This window comes from Tamandua tetradactyla, chromosome 7, assembly GCF_023851605.1.
Source record: "Tamandua tetradactyla isolate mTamTet1 chromosome 7, mTamTet1.pri, whole genome shotgun sequence".
Lineage (NCBI taxonomy): Eukaryota > Metazoa > Chordata > Mammalia > Pilosa > Myrmecophagidae > Tamandua > Tamandua tetradactyla.
Genome location: NC_135333.1, coordinates 134021685 through 134039330, shown reverse-complemented (window position 1 = coordinate 134039330; position 17646 = coordinate 134021685). Strand labels below are relative to the sequence as shown.

At 41.1% G+C, this 17646-nt stretch overlaps 2 protein-coding genes across 3 annotated transcripts in view; one reads left to right on the top strand and one right to left on the bottom strand.

Moving 5' to 3' along the window:
- The window catches only part of IRAK3 (interleukin 1 receptor associated kinase 3), a 61341-nt gene extending 60306 nt beyond the window's left edge, over window positions 1-1035 (bottom strand). Inside the window, exon 1 of the mRNA XM_077111335.1 lies at window positions 505-1035. Within this exon, the coding sequence (XP_076967450.1) occupies window positions 505-898 (394 nt within the window). The 5' untranslated portion in view covers window positions 899-1035. The remainder of the gene's footprint in view (window positions 1-504) is intronic.
- Window positions 1036-16871: 15836 nt separating this feature from the next.
- Window positions 16872-17646, top strand: part of TMBIM4 (transmembrane BAX inhibitor motif containing 4) — a 29564-nt gene continuing 28789 nt past the window's right edge. The window contains exon 1 of one of the 2 annotated variants that reach the window (XM_077111333.1): window positions 16872-17060. In XM_077111333.1, the coding sequence (XP_076967448.1) occupies window positions 16964-17060 (97 nt within the window). In that variant the 5' untranslated portion in view covers window positions 16872-16963. The remainder of the gene's footprint in view (window positions 17061-17646) is intronic. The other variant, XM_077111334.1, reaches the window with a different exon arrangement.

Below are 17646 nucleotides of genomic sequence, written 5' to 3'. Positions count from 1 at the left end.
ACTAGAAATTTAGTTAAGTTGGGGACTTGGTGGTGCACTGACAACACCAAAGGATAAATATTTTAGAGTTCTAATAATTTTTAAATGAGAATTACTATGGGGGAATTTTGCAGGGACAAGCAGACCTCACATGAATGTTCTAATTTAAAGTATTCCCAACTGGGTAAGGCAGGAAAGTGATAGCAAGTCTTTGTTTCCACGCGAGGATCCTTTCTCAAACCTCTCTGCTCACTCAATATTACACCAATACTCAAAGTTTCTTTGAAAGAGAAGGGGGAGCTACTGTAAGTTTCTCAGGGTGCAGTTGTCTTTCCAGGGATAGAAAAGAGCAAGTTCAGACCGCCGGAACCTCCCCGAGGCCGCTCCAGCCGGCGCCGTCGCAGCGGTCCAGCACCGTCCACAGCTCGCCCTACAGCGCAGGCGGCCGGTCCAATGCAGCGCGCGCTCCCGGACCCCCGCTGTCCCCGAGCCCCTCCGCCCCAGCCCCGCGCGGGCCGCACTCACCCAGGCGACGCCAGCCCATCTCGCCGTCGCAGCTGTCCAAGACTGCGCAGAGCTCGCCCAGCAGCGCGGGAGGCAGGTCAAACAGGAGCGTGCCTTTCGAGAGCCTGCCGCGGGCCCCGCAGCTCTCGGCCGCCGCCGCCCATTCCATGGCTCTGCTGCTCGAGATTAGGGGAAGGACGGAGGGGGGATGCGGAGCCAGGCCTTCTCCACGCCCGCAAGGTGCCGTTACACAACCGCGGAAATCCTGCTTCCACGACAGCCACCAAGGCAGCAGAACGCGCTGTGCCCAGGCCCTAGAAGGGGCGGTCCCCACATGACGCAAAGCGCCTGTCCGCGGAGATGTCCGGGCGGACACCCGGCCGGACCCGGGGTCTCTCTGCCTTTGGTCTTCCATTCCTAAAGCTTTCGTTTTTGTTTTGAACGGAGTCCTTTTCGTTCCTCTGGGTTTAGGACGTCACCGCAGAGACACGGTAAAGGGAGAGAACTGGAGAAAGACGTGAACCCCAGAACTAATGCACAGTCGACCATCTCCTGCCCGTTCTCCCATGGGCTGTCTCTTAGCCTGGGGATAGTTTTGTCTCATTTTGTTTGTTTATGTCAGCGATACATGTTCATTAAGGAACACTTGCACACACACACACACACACACACACACAAAGAAGAAAATAATCACGCATAACTCCACTCAGCCGAAGACAGCCACTCTAAACATTTTGGCAAACTTTCCTTCCAACTTTTACTGGTTTTAAACAGGTAAAATTATGTACATATAGAGTGTGTACTGGGGAAGATAAATACGGATACCTACAACAGAAAAACAAAGAGATCAAATCAGAGTAAAATTGCCTTCATCTTCTTCATGGTTCTGCCTCTCCTCCATACTGCTGTTCGTTTGATTTTACAACAAATCGAACTGCAGTATGGAGTTGTTTACTCCCTGGGCTTCCCTGAAAAAACGTCGTTCGATCACTCATTCCTTCCTCAAAATGCGGCACAGAATCTTCTTTGCTTTCAAAAAGGAGCTTAAGCAAAACTGTTGTTTCAAAATCTTCTAACGTTTATAGTAATATCCTACAGCAGGCATGATGCAATGCAGTAACAAAAAGAGGAAATGCTGGGAAAGGGGTGAGAAAAATCCCAACTTTGATGACGGGGAAATTGGACAGTGGCCATCAACTGAAAAATATCAGCAACATCTATTTGAAACTTTTCGTGTTGTAGTCCAAGGGAATGGCGCCTCCTAGAGATCAACAGTTCCAAGTGTTCTCTGTTCAAGTATTTCACCAAACATAAATGAAAATTGACAAAGCCAATACTGTTTGGCCAACAGTTCTGATATCCCTTTGTTCAAATGATTGAGGTTTTCTTGTCAGGCTGCCCACGCTTAATCTGTCCATGCTTTCTCTAAAGAAAGATAAACAGTGGCCAATGAGCACATGAAAAGATGGCCAATATCATTACTTAAGAGAAAATGCAATTCAAAACCACAATGAGACACCACCTCACATCCACTAAGATGGCTATTTTTTTTTTAAATATAAAAAGGAGAATAAGAAATGTTGGTGAGGGTGCGGAGAAATTGGAACCTTCATAGACTGTTGATAAGAATGTAAAATGATACCGCCATTGTGGAAAACAGTTTGGCAGTTCCTCAGAGTTAAACACAGAATTACATGCAAGCTGGATTCACTCCCAGGTATATACGAAAAGAATTGAAAACAGGAATCCAAATAGATGCTTGTATGTCAATGTGCAAAGCAGAATTGTCCACAATAGTCAAAAAGTTGAAATAACCCAAGTGTCCATCAAAGGATAAATAGATAAGCAAAATGTGATATATATATATACACACACAATGGCGTATCATTCAGCTGTAAAAAGGAATGAAGTTTTGACACATGCTACACTGTGGATGAACCTTGAAAACATCATTTAAATGAAATTAGTCAGACAGGAAAGGACAAATATTGTATGATTTCACTTACATGAAATAGCTAAAATAAGCAAATTCATAGAGACAAAGTAGATTACCAATCACAGGAGGAATGAGTTTTTACTCAATATATACAGAGTTTCTGTCTGAATTCATGAAAAAGTCTTGGTAATGGATGCTGATGATGATAGCACAACATTGTGAATATAATCAATGTCATTAACATATACTCTAAAAATTAGTTACAATGGGAAATTTTCTGTTATATATATTATATATATATGTTCTAAATACATACATATATATGTTATATATATATATAACATGTACATATATGTTATCACAATTAAAGAAAAAGGTATATATCTACTTTATCTCTTAAAGGCCCTACTTGAATAAGCTGAGCAACAGAGAGGCAAGATATGATTGTTTGTAGTAGCCCTCCAAATGCTAGAGCAGGGTTGCAAGTTCAAATACAAGCAGAACCTAGGAAATCATAAATGAGTGAGACAGACAGTAAGATTTATTTTTTTGCGAAATCTAATTTGCCAAGCAGCAAGAATTTTATACAAAATCTGGATTATGTGAAATCTTCCGTATTTTAAATATTGCAACCCGGGTTACAGGCATGGTCTGTCCTAAAGTAAAGTTCTTCAATGGCTCTGGACCTGTAAAAACTTAAAATAAGTTATTTGTTGCCAACATACAAAGGAGAACAGTCATAGTATACATATACCCATTTCCATAGGAAGGAAAGAACATAGGGGTCACTGGACCTATACAGTTTCGAAAACCCGCAGGGCAAAGTCCATTAGATTTCAAAGTCTGAGAGTCATTTATCCTCAGGGCTTTAAAAAGCAACAGTCCCACCCTTTCCAAGGGCCTACACAGAGGCCTGCCTCTCTCCAAATGCAACCTTGGGGGACATTGGGGAGACCACCTTTTTCTCGGCTCCACCCTCTCCAAGGATCAGGGCTGCACCTAGGCTCTTTGCTGTCTCTGGGTCACACGCTCAACCCCTCCATGTGCTCTCCCCAAACCACAAGGAATGTGCTTCACCCTCTCCAAGGCCTGAGGCCGCATGACTCTTCCACTGCAACAAGGTGGAAGGCCCATCCTCTGCCTTTCGGGCAAACTTACCCTCTCCATGGGCTTGGGTGGGTCCACTCTCCTGGCCCGAGGCTTCTTGACTTCAGACCCCAGCCTCCACGGTTTTGTCTCTGAAGTTACAACATGTCCCTTCTCTGTCTCTCTCTGTCCCTCTCAGTCCCGACTAGCAGTGATTCTCTTTATATAGATTCTTGTAACACTCTCATTGGCTTTCTATGCAGTAGCCTTGGATCATGCCCATCAGACATAAGGAATTTCCACAAATCCTTCCTGGATAACTCCTTGTTCTATCCTGGCTTTCTCTAAAATGGCTGACTGGTTCCACATTTGGCCACATCCTCACATGGGGCACTATTTTCTGGGGTCTTCCCTCCAGGAAGCCCAGAATTTCCCAGAACATCAATTTCTGGTTTCTTTGTACCCAGGAGTTCAGTTCTCAGCTTATCTCTTTGCTGTTGCATTTCACTATAAGCTGTGAGGAGAAACCAGGTTGCATTTTCCAAAACTTAATTTGGAGATCTCTTCTGCTAGATATCCAAGTATATGGCTTTTAAAACCTGCCTTCCAGCCAAAGCCACTAGTCAATTTTGCCAGATTATCTGCTATTTTAAAACAAGGATCGCCTTCCTTCCAGTTTGCAATAACATGTGCCTCATTTCTGTCTAAAGCCTGGTCAGATGACTCTGAAGAGTCCACATTTCTATCAACAGTCTCTTCAAAGCATTTTTGGCCTTCTCATATCAAGCTCCTCACAACTCCTTAAAAATCTTTCCTATATCCATTTAAGAAGCCATTCCAACATGTTTGGTATCTGCAAACTGCAACAGCACCCCTCTCCTCTGGTACCATAATCTGTTCTAGTTTGCTAGCTGCTGGAATGCTATATTCCAGAAACAGAATGTCTTTTTAAAAGGGGAATTTAATAAGTTGCTACTTAACAGTTTTTAGGCTGTGGAAATGTCCCAATTAAAACAAGTCTATAGAACTGCCCAATCTAAGGCATCCAGGGAAAGATACCTTGATTCAAGAGGGCCGATGAAGTTCAGAGTTTCTCTAGCAAGTGGAAAGGCACATGGCGAACACGGTTAGGGTTTTTCTCTCATCTGGAAGGGCACATGGGGAACACAATCAGGGTTCCTCTCTTGGCTGGAAGGGCACATGGTGAACACAGTCATCTGCTAGCTTCTTCTCCAGCTCCCTGGGAGGCATTTTCCTTCTTCATCTCCAAAGGTCGCTGGTTTTGTGGACTCTCTGCTTCATGATGCTGCAGCATTCTCTGCTCTCTCAGATTCTCAAACTTTCTCCAAAACGTTTCCTCTTTTATAGGTTCCAGTAAAGTAATCAAGACCCACCTAGAATGGGTGGAGACATGTCTCTGCCTAATCCTGTTCAACAACCGCTCTTGACTGAGTCACATCTCCAGGGAGATGATTTAATTAAAGTTTCAAACATATAGAACTGAATAGGGATTAGAAGAAGTGGCTGTCTTTACAAAATGGGATTAAGATTAAAACATAGCTTTTCTAGGGTACATACATCCTTTCAAACCAACACAGGGTGCATGGTCTGGGAATCGAACCCAGGTCTCTCACATGGAAGGTGCGCATTTTACCACTGAACCACCTGTGCACCCTTCCTCAATCTCTTTTAAACTGCCTTTGAGTTTTGAATTCCCTATCATCAGGTTATATCACTCACTACTCTTCACTGTCCCTGCCATCACTGAGTGCCCCTGCCTTATGTCATCCTCCTCATTTTTAGATTATATAGCTTCTAGCTCACTGCCACTTTCTCCAATATTAATCCTGTCTTAATTCTTGTGATTTAAACTATACCTGTAAAATAGACGATGATCTTTCCAACACCCTGGCCTCTCTGCCTTGACTTCTCTCTACCAGTGACCTTGTCTTCCCCTCTATTTCAGCACTCATTCCCATAATCATCTCTTAGAACCTGTCCTTCTAATTAACTACATCCCCTTCATAACTTCCACTCTCTGACCATACCTCCTGTCTTTTTAGCACATTGCCTCTAGAGTATTCTGATTCCAACAGTATTGCCCTCTCAGTAAATCTCTAATCGAAAATTTTGCCCCCTCTTCTCTGGCCTTAACCCATCAATGGCCTCACTTTTCCTCTTATTCAGCCTCAAGTCCATAGTCAATTATTATAATCATTCCCATACTAATATACTCTCCATTTTCTGGCTCCTCACTCACTTTGTCAAACTCTCTTGGGAAATCTACCATCCTGGTTAAATATAATTTTCCAGTTTTTGGCCTTGCACCTATGCACATGAATGTAGCTGGAAAATAACAACAACAACAACAACAGCCAAAACTCATGCACACACACAATGCACATTCCCATTAATTTGACACAATTTGAAATCAAGACCATGGCCCTCAAGTGGGTCTTTTATGCTATTTCTTCACAAACCACTTTCAATCCACCAGCAAATCCCATTGAATCTCTTCAAAATATAACTAGAATCTGACCACTCTTCTCTACTTCTATTGCTACCACCTCAGTTTGAGCCACCATTATATCTTGTCTGGATTACTGCAGACAATAGTCTTTCCCAGCCACTTTTGCTTCCTACAGCCTTTTCTCAACTCTAAGCCAAACTGATCCTTTTAAATCAAATCAGATCATGCCTGTATTTCTCTACTCAAAACACAGCAAAAGTTCTTATTATAAATCAAAATAAAAGTCAATCTCGGCCCACGCCCTGCAGCAGCCGGCCCGCCTGCCCTCCTCTCCCCTCTTTGTCCGCCGGCCTGGCGCACAGCGCCCACGCCCCGCAACAGCCGGCCCGCCCGCCCTCCTCTCCCCTCTTCCCACTCCTGCTCCAGCGGCTCTCCAACCACCACCGTACCCTCTTCCGCCTTCACCGGCTCCTCCGCCACCGGCCTCAACAGCCTTGCCACCCTCACCTTTCCTCCTCCAGAACAGCTACTAGGGGAGTGGAGACAATACAGAGCAGCTCCCGGAGCCACGACGGAGATCAAAGGGACGGCGTACCCAATCCTGGAACGGCTGACTGTCTGGGAGAACCCGCTCCGGTGAGATCACCAAGGGGCGCGGGCTTTCCCGGGCGGGACGGCAAGCGGCCGGAGTCCCTCCCTTCCTCCTTCCCAGGACAGCTGGCAGAATTGGACAAGCGGTCCCCTTGGGCCGTGGCAGCTGGCGCCCCCACCACGCGAGGCCCCCCGGACCAACTGAGAGAGTTGGGTCAGAAATCCCCGGACTGCGGAAACGGTGACCGGTGGATCCCTTCCAAACACGTGACTCCCCGGTCCGGCTGGGAACAGTGCACTCTCCGGGCTGCGACAGCTGGCACCCTTCCGCCACGCTTGGCGCCCCGGGACGACTAGGAAATTCGGTCGGGTGCTCTCCCGTGCTGTGGCAGCCGGTGACCATCCCTGCGTTCGGACCCCCGGGCTGGCTGGCACTCTTCCAAGACGCTTCGGCTGCCGAACCTCCCCTACGGCGAGAGTTTTCCAGAGTTAAAGGACCCACAGCAACGTTCACAGGGGAACCTGTAGACAAACATGTGCCATGAGCGCCACCTACTGGGCAGGATAAGAAAAACAGAACCCAGAGATTTCACAGAAAAATCTTTCAACCTGTGGGGTTCAACACCCAGGGAAATCTGACTAAATGTCCAGACGCCAGCAGAAGATAACGGATCACGCTCAGAAAATTGAAAATATGGCCCAGTCAAAGGAACAAACCAATAGTTCAAATGAGATACAGGAGCTGAAACAACTAATGCTGAATATACGAACAGAAATGGAAAACCTCTTCAAAATGAAATCGATAAATTGAGGGAGGACATGAAGAAGACATGGGCTGATCAAAAAGAAGAAATAGAAAAACTGAAAAAACAAATCACAGAGCTTATGGAAGTGAAGGATAAAGTAGAAAAGATGGAAAAAACAATGGATACCTACAATGATAGATTTAAAGAGACAGAAGATAGAATTAGTGATTTGGAGGATGGAACATCTGAATTCCAAAAAGAAACAGAAACTATCGGGAAAAGAATGGAAAAATTTGAACAGGGTATCAGGGAACTCAAGGACAATATGAACCGCACAAATATACGTGTTGTGGGTGTCCCAGAAGGAGAAGAGAAGGGAAAAGGAGGGCAAAAACTAATGGAAGAAATTATCACTGAAAATTTCCCAACTCTTATGAAAGACCTAAAATTACAGATCCAAGAAGTGTAGCGCACCCCAAAGAGATTAGACCCAAACAGGTGTTCCCCAAGACACTTACTAGTTAGAATGTCAGAGGTCAAAGAGAAAGAGAGGATCTTGAATGCAGCAAGAGAAAAACAATCCATCACATACAAGGGAAACCCAATAAGACTATGTGTAGATTTCTCAGCAGAAAGCATGGAAGCTAGAAGACAGTGGGATGATATATTTAAATTACTAAAGAGAAAAACTGCCAACCAAGACTCCTATATCCAGCAAAATTATCCTTCAAAAATGAGGGAGAAATTAAAACATTCTCAGACAAAAAGTCACTGAGAGAATTTGTGACCAAGAGACCAGCTCTGCAAGAAATACCAAAGGGAGCACTAGAGTCAGATACAAAAAGACAGAAGAGAGAGGTATGGAGAAGAATGTAGAAAGAAGGAAAATCAGATATGATATATATAATACAAAAGGCAAAATGTTAGAGGAAAATATTATCCAAACAGTAATAACACTTAATGTTAATGGACTGAATTCCCCAATCAAAAGACATAGATTGGCAGAATGGATTAAAAAACAGGATCCTTCTATATGCTGTCTACAGGAAACACATCTTAGACCCAAAGATAAATATAGGTTGAAAGTGAAAGGTTGGGAAAAGATATTTCATGCAAATAACAACCAGAAAAGAGCAGGAGTGGCTACACTAATATCCAACAAATTAGACTTCAAATGCAAAACAGTTAAAAGAGACAAAGAAGGACACTATATACTAATAAAAGGAACAATTAAACAAGAAGACATAACAATCATAAATATTTACGCACCAAACCAGAATACCCCAAAATACATGAGGAATACACTGCAAACACTGAAAAGGGAAACAGACACATATACCATAATAGTTGGAGACTTCAATTCACCACTCTCATCAATGGACAGAACATCTAGACAGAGGATCAATAAAGAAATAGAGAATCTGAATATTACTATAAATGAGCTAGACTTAACAGACATTTATAGGACATTACATCCCACAACAGCAGGATACACCTTTTTTTCAAGTGCTCATGGATCATTCTCAAAGATAGACCATATGCTGGGTCACAAAGCAAGTCTTAACAAATTTAAAAAGATTGAAATCATACACAACACTTTCTCGGATCATAAAGGAATGAAGTTGGAAATCAATAATAGGCGGAGTGCCAGAAAATTCACAAATACATGGAGGCTCAACAACACACTCTTAAACAACAAGTGGGTCAAAGAAGAAATTGCAAGAGAAATTAGTAAATACCTAGAGGTGAATGAAAATGAAAACACAACATATCAAAACTTATGGGATGCAGCAAAGGCAGTGCTAAGAGGGAAATTTATTGCCCTAAATGCCTTTATCAGAAAAGAAGAAAAGGCAAAAATGCAGGAATTAACTGTCCACTTGGAAGAACTGGAGAAAGAACAGCAAACTAATCCCAAAGCAAGCAAAAGGAAAGAAATAACAAAGATTAGAGCAGAAATAAATGAAATTGAAAACATGAAAACAATAGAGAAAATCAATAAGACCAGAAGTTGGTTCTATGAGAAAATCAATAAGATTGATGGGCCCTTAGCAAGATTGACAAAAAGAAGAAGAGAGAGGATGCAAATAAATAAGATCAGAAATGGAAGAGGAGACATAACTACTGACCTCACAGAAATAAAGGAGGTAATAACAGGATACTATGAACAACTTTACGCTAATAAATACAACAATTTAGATTAAATGAACGGGTTCCTGGAAAGACATGAACAACCAATTTTGACTCAAGAAGAAATAGATGACCTCAACAAACCAATCACAAGTAAAGAGATTGAATTAGTCATTCAAAAGCTCCCTAAAAAGAAAAGTCCAGGACCAGACGGCTTCACATGTGAATTCTATCAAACATTCCAGAAAGAATTAGTACCAACTCTCCTCAAACTCTTCAAAAAAATCAAATTGGAGGGAAAACTACCTAATTCATTCTATGAAGCCAACATCACCCTCATACCAAAACCAGGCAAAGATATTACAAAAAAAGAAAACTACAGGCCAATCTCTCTAATGAATATAGATGCAAAAATCCTCAATAAAATTCTAGCAAATCGTATCCAACAACACATTAAAAGAATTATACATCATGACCAAGTAGGATTCATCCCAGGTATGCAAGGATGGTTCAACATAAGAAAATCAATTAATGCAATACACCATATCAACAAATCAAAGCAAAAAAATCACATGATCATCTCAATTGATGCAGAGAAGGCATTTGACAAGATTCAACATCCTTTCCTGTTGAAAACACTTCAAAAGATAGGAATACAAGGGAACTTCCTTAAAATGATAGAGGGAATATATGAAAACCCCACAGCTAATATCATTCTCAATGGGGAAAAATTGAAAACTTTCCCCCTAAGATCAGGAACAAGACAAGGATGTCCACTATCACCACTATTATTCAACATCGTGCTGGAAGTTCTAGCCAAAGCAATTAGACAAGAAAAAGAAATACAAGGCGTCAAAATTGGAAAGGAAGAAGTAAAACTATCACTGTTTCCAGACGATATGATACTATACATAGAAAACCCAGAAAAATCCACAACAAAACTACTAGAGCTAATAAATGAGTACAGCAAAGTAGCAGGCTACAAGATCAACATTCAAAAATCTGTAGCTTTTCTATACACTAGTAATGAACAAGCTGAGGGGGAAATCCAGAAACGAATCCCATTTACAATCGCAACTAAAAGAATAAAATACCTAGGAATAAATTTAACCAAAGAGACAAAAAACCTATATAAAGAAAACTACAAAAAACTGCTAAAAGAAATCACAGAAGACCTAAATAGATGGAAGGGCATACCGTGTTCATGGATTGGAAGACTAAACATAATTAAGATGTCAATCCTACCTAAACTGATCTACAGATTCAATGCAATACTAGTCAAAATCCCAACAACTTATTTTTCAGAATTAGAAAAACCAATAAGCAATTTTATCTGGAAGGGCAGGTTGCCCCGAATTGCTAAAAACATCTTGAGGAAAAAAAACGAAGCTGGAGGTCTCATGCTGCCGGACTATAAGGCATATTATGAAGCCACAGTGGTCAAAACAGCATGGTATTGGCATAAAGATAGATATATCGACCAATGGAATCGAATAGAGTGCTCAGATATAGACCCTCTCATCTATGGACATTTGATCTTTGATAAGGCAGTCAAGCCAACTCACCTGGGACAGAACAGTCTCTTCAATAAATGGTGCCTAGAGAACTGGATATCCATATGTAAAAGAATGAAAGAAGACCCGTATCTCACACCTTATACAAAAGTTAACTCAAAATGGATCAAAGATCTAAACATTAGGTCTAAGACCATAAAACAGTTAGAGGAAAATGTAGGGAGATATCTTATGAATCTTACAACTGGAGGCGGTTTTATGGACCTTAAACCTAAAGCAAGAGCACTGAAGAAAGAAATAAATAAATGGGAGCTCCTCAAAATTAAACACTTCTGTGCATCAAAGAACTTCATCAAGAAAGTAGAAAGACAGCCTTCACAATGGGAGATAATATTTGGAAATGACATATCAGATAAAGGTCTAGTATCCAGAATTTATAAAGAGATTGTTCAACTCAACAACAAAAAGACAGCCAACCCAATTACAAAATGGGAAAAAGACTTGAACAGACACCTACCAGAAGAGGAAATACGGATGGCCAAGAGGCACATGAAGAGATGCTCAATGTCCCTGGCCATTAGAGAAATGCAAATCAAAACCACAATGAGATATCATCTCACACCCACCAGAATGGCCATTATCAAAAAAACAGAAAATGACAAGTGCTGGAGAGGATGTGGAGAAAGAGGCACACTTATCCACTGTTGGTGGGAATGTCAAATGGTGCAACCACTGTGGAAGGCAGTTTGGCGGTTCCTCAAAAAGCTGAATATAGGATTGCCATACGACCCAGCAATACCATTGCTAGGTATCTACTCAAAGGACTTAAGGGCAAAGACACAAACGGACATTTGCACACCAATGTTTATAGCAGCGTTATTTACAATTGCAAAGAGATGGAAACAGCCAAAATGTCCATCAACAGAAGAATGGCTAAACAAACTGTGGTATATACATATGATGGAATATTATGCAGCTTTAAGACAAGATAAACTTATGAAGCATGTAATAACATGGATGGACCTAGAGCATATTATGCTGAGCGAGTCCAGCCAAAAACTAAAGGACAAATACTGTATGGTCCCACTGATGTGAACAGACATTCGAGAATAAACTTGAAATATGTCATTGGTAACAGAGTCCAGCAGTAGTTAGAAACAGGGTAAGATAATGGATAATTGAAGCTGAAGGGATACAGACTGTGCAACAGGACTAGATACAAAAACTCAAAAATGGACAGCACAATAATACCTAATTGTAAAGTAATCATGTTAAAACACTGAATGAAGCTGCATCTGAGCTATAGGGTTTTTTTGTTTGTTTGTTTGTTTTTTACTATTATTACTACTTTTATTTCTTTTCTTTATACTAACATTTTATATCTTTTTCTGTTGTGTTGCTAGTTCCTCTAAACCGATGCAAATGTACTAAGAAACGATGATCATGCATCTATGTGATGATGTTAAGAATTACTGAGTGCATATGTAGAATGGTATGATTTCTAAATGTTGTGTTAATTTTTTTTCTTTCCGTTAATAAAAAAAAAAAATATATATATATATATAAGGAAAACATCTACAAAAAAAAAAAAGTCAATCTCGTTATATGATCTGCATTCTCCCTACCTCCATGCCGCTTCACTCCATTATCCTCTGATCTCATTCCCTTGTTCATTTTGCTTTGGCCACACTGTCTCCTTACTGGTCATTGAATACACCAGGCAGAGGTCCGTTAGAGCCTTTGCACTTGCTAGTTTCTTGTATGGTATGTTATTCCCACATGGCTAAGGTCTACTCTGATCTTGAAATTTAAAATTCCAGAGGTCCATGTACAAAGATTTGGGCTGGGATATAACTTAAATTTACCCAATAATATATGGTTTGGGGGGGATATCTCTTTCTGGATCTGCATAGGAACATGTAGTAGCTCTGGTTTCCTCTCTGAACCAATTGCAACCACATGGAGATCTATATTAGAATGAAGCAAGCCTTCATGATAGTCTGGTGAGAGAAAGAACCAGGCCTTTGATAACATCATTGAGCAGTTCATTCATTCTGTGTCTGGAGCTCACCTTGCCTGTAGATTTATAATTATTTGAGATAAATCCCCTTATTAAGCCAGTTTTGAAATCAAGAATCTTTGCTATTTGCAAACAAAAACAAAAGCATTCTGATACATTGAACATGTATTTGGTAACACTTCCTGATTTGTTGAGGGCCTAGAAAACGATGGGAAGGAAACTAAAACCTGTCCAAAATGGGAGTTCAAATGTATACAATGATATCAGATGGAATGTGTGATGGGCATGGAAACTGGATTTCAGAGAGGCAACTGGGACCCTGAGAGAAAATAAGGTTAAGAGAGAATGATTCTGGCAGAGCGGGCAGAAGTAATGTGAGGTTCTAGAGCACATGAGACAGCACTGAAATCCAAGCAAACTCAGATCCTGTGCCACTGCCTTACCCAGCTCACTCCCAGCAACTACACTTTCTAGCAAAGAAAGGGTCGTAGTTAAACCACAAAACTGTTTTACCATGTGACCTACCTCTTTGCTGTTAGATACTCTACAACCCCCTCAAAAGTTGTATACTAGAAGAAAGTCTTTCCATCCCAGTTGAAGAGATGATATGATGAGCTGCAAAGAATAACAAATGAAGTTGATGAGGAAACCCTGAAGGCTGTAGTGACAATGGCACAGTATTATCCATGACCAAATCCCAGCTAAGCACAATCATCAAAGCATCGGATATCTGGAAGAAGGTGAAGGAGAAAAAGGTGAGGCAGACACTAGCTCTTAATATATATGAGACAATGATCTTGGTAGTAGCTATTTACCTAGCATCCTTAGGAATGACTGTTCAGAGGACAACCAGGCTGTGGGACCTAGGATATTTTCTAGTTTTGGAAGTAATTTTCAAAGCAGAGATCATTAACCTATCCCCTCTTTGGGCCTCATCCCAGCCTTGAGCCTTAACCCAAAGGGTCTTGCATGCAATGGAGTTCAGAGGTAGGTTATGGATCAGGAACGAGGTGAGGACACATATAGTACACATTACTTGGTCATTTAAAAAAGTGAGAGTTGAATGGCTTGTTAGGCCTTCATCGTGATGACCTCATGAAAATAATATGCACTAATTAACCCTTCAGTTCTTTTTCTGTATATGTATTTTCAAGAAAATTAGGATCACATTGTCTTATAACTCAAACTTTTCTGATTTAAAATATCAAAAACATTTTTCTAAAAATCTATTCTTTCACAACTTTAACAATGACCCTCTTAGGGTTGATGAAAAGATTACTAATGATTTTATTTTCTTATTTGTGCTTTTTGTGTTCTCCAAACCTTCTGTAGTTGTCACGTATGTCTCCATACTTAGAAAATCTCTAACTGCAAAAATTAATTTCTTCCAACACTTTCATGGCTGACCCCATTTGTTATTCTCTTTCTTAATAATTTCCATGGCAATTTTTAATAAAGGGTGTATTGCCATAATAACTTTTGCCAAGTCACCACCATTTTTTAAATTCTGATTTTTGTAATTGAATAGCTTTCAGTCAAGGCCCTTTTGTTATAATTTCAATTTTAGCTCAAGTTCTATTTTTGAAGCAAAAGCATACTTACCCCTAGAAAAGTTCTGGACATGTGAAGAAATTGGAGATTATGGAAAATATTTTCTTTTGCAGTAAAATATCTACTCAGATTGTTTGCAATTTGATAATAGAAAAGGACTGAGAGACCCAGGATGACTGGTACATTTTTCAGATGACAAAACTGCTACTGGTTATAGGAACTCTGGATGCAATATTTGTTGTAAAAATGCTTATCAAATTTTTAAAAAATCTCATTCAAGATTTTAAAAAACTCTTTGGCATGTTATGAACATAAATCTTGTATATTTGGCTCTCTTTCTCTTGCTATTAAGTAAACCCCCCAAATAAACCCTCTGCATCAAGTTTCAGAAATGACTTTCCATCAGGTTTCAGAGTATACATATAAATAATAATTGGTAGTTAGTTATCTGCATCTTTTGGTTTTTCTTTTCTTTTTTTTTTTTGCATGGGCAGGCACCGAGAATCAAACCCAGGTCTCCAACATGGCAGGCAAGAACTCTGCCTGATGAGCCACTGTGACCTGCCTTCTTTTGGTTTTTGATAGCAATAGTAGTTCCTCTTATTCTTCTTGTACAGAATTTATTTTATTGTTCTGAGCTCTTGAAAGAAAAATAAAGGCTTGAATTTTAATTTGATTCTTTGATAATAAAGACAATAGCAATAATTTTTTAAAGAAAATATTCAGTGTATTTGGGTTGAAAATATCTCAGTAATTTTTCAGAATGACCTTCCATCAGGTTTCATTCTGTCAGTTCTATAATATTTGTCCCTCATCACACTCTTCTTCAATTTCTGTCTTCTTCTACCTCCATGATGCTATATAATATTTACTTCTTATATTCCTGACTGGTTCTGTTTTTTCACCTGACTCCGCCCTCTGGCCTGTACTATGCATCCATAAACTGAAATCGTTTTATTTTAGGTTCTGAACACCTCGTATGCTCTGATTCTTCATGGAATATCTCTAACTGGGTCACTTGCACATTTGTGTCCTCAGCCTTAACCTGCCCTGCAAATTCCTTTCTCAACTCCTGACTCAAGTATTTACTAAGCAATTTCATTTACATTTCTTTCTTTCATCTCAAATCACATACCCAAAACTGATAATCTCCCAGAAAACCAATTTCCTTGTTTCTGGTCAAGGGAACTCTGACTAATTTTGACTGATTTACTGACATATTTAAAAGGATTTACTGAGCACCTATTACATCAGGCATCATCCTAGGTATCTATTTCTGATAAGTCTCCAAATCTTGCTTTTCTTTTGTAATATCTCTCATCCTTTTCTGGCTTTTCCCCCAGTTTGTCTATATTAGTTCCTTCATGTTTGGATTATTGCAGTATCTCCTACCTGGTGAACTCCTGCTTATCCTTTAAGACCCAACTGAGAAACGACAGTATTTATGAAGCCATATATAATCTCCCCAGAGTTGAGCCATTTCTTTCTTGGTTCCAAAACACTCAGTCCTTATTTCAACTGCACAGCTATTCTGTTTCCACTTGTTGAATCTTTTGGGTTGATGGTTAAAGTGAGGAATGGGTAAATGTTGGGTGGATCAAAACATATTTATCAAAAAAATTCCAAGGAACCCTTGGATATATCTACATCTCACTTTAGGATTAGAATGACACTGGTATCATGAATATTCTCGCAGATCCATTGTATTTGCCATCATCATCTCTCTCTTAATGCAACCATTTCCTGTGTTCCCTGACTTTGGTCATACCCGTCTCCAATGCATTCTACATCTGGCATACAGTAATCTGGTCTTTGTTTAATTTATCCAGCCTCACTCTTTTTCACTACTCCCCGATTCCAACAGTCTTGCCTTCCCCTTCTTTGCAACTGTTGGTCCCTTAAGCATTTATCTATAGCACTGCATCTTCTTTGGTTGGCTTCTACTTGTCTTTCAGTAGTAAGTGTTACTTCACTCAGAAAGCCAGGTGCTCAAAAAGTGCTCAGTGTTAGGAATTATTATTATTATTGCTATTATTATTAAAATAACAAAATTAAAAGTACATTTTCAGTGTGATTATTGAAGGGCAAGATGAATGAGATGGGTATTTGTTGAATGGATGGATGAGATGTCACTTAAATCATTTTTAGCAATTCTTTAGATGAGAGAACTTAAAAAGCTTGTTGAGGAAAATTTGAGAAATGCTTCACTTCAGATGGCACTGAAAGTGTGATCCGTTTTCTCCCCCTCCTAATCCGAAGCAATCTCCTTTTTTTCAGCCTGACTGAATTTTGGGTGCGAGATAATCGATTAGTTCAGGGTTCGCTTCGTCGAGGCGGCTCGGCTAGTTCGGGCTGGAGTGCCTCATCCCGGAAGTGGGTTGAAGGCCGTTGTGATCTTTCTAGTTCGGCGCGGGTGGCTGGGGTTGTGTCGCCGCCATGGCCGACTCTGACCCTCGCTACCCCTGCTCCTCGATCGAGGATGACTTCAACTATGGCAGCTGCGTGGCCTCTGCCAGCGTGCACATCCGAATGGGTACGCCGCCCCCGCCCCCGGTCCCTCTAGGCCGCCCCTCCTCTGTCTCGCTCGGTCTTCGGCCTCTGGAGGCGCTTTACCCGCGGGGTTAGCCTCCCGGACCTAGTTGGAAGAGCGGCCTCTCCCGAGAGGCTCCGACGGAGAGTGCTCTTCCCCAGGAGCTCTGAGAACACCTTCCCTCTCCTCCACCAGGACCTCAGGGAGAGGGAGACTGCAGCTTCTCTTCACTGGGGATCCGAGAGAGCTCCCTTCCCCAGAAGTTCGGAGGTCGAGCTCCTTCCAGCTAGAGCTCAGAAAGAGAGCCCCTCCACCCCCTGCGCCCGGGCTGGAAGGAGGAGCGTCCTCTCTCCAGGGGCTCAGAAAGAGACCACCGAGACACTTGGTGGTTCCATACCTCTGAGCTCCGGAACGACCCTGTTCCAGTTTAACACTATATTTTTCTGTGTAGAGGACAGATGAAAACCTCAACAGCCTTAATATAGGATCTTTAAGTCAAAAGATACTAAGGCTTATTTTTTGGTGACAACTTTATTGTATGGTCATTATGATGTACAGTCGAATGGAGTGATCTGCTTTGGTGTATTTG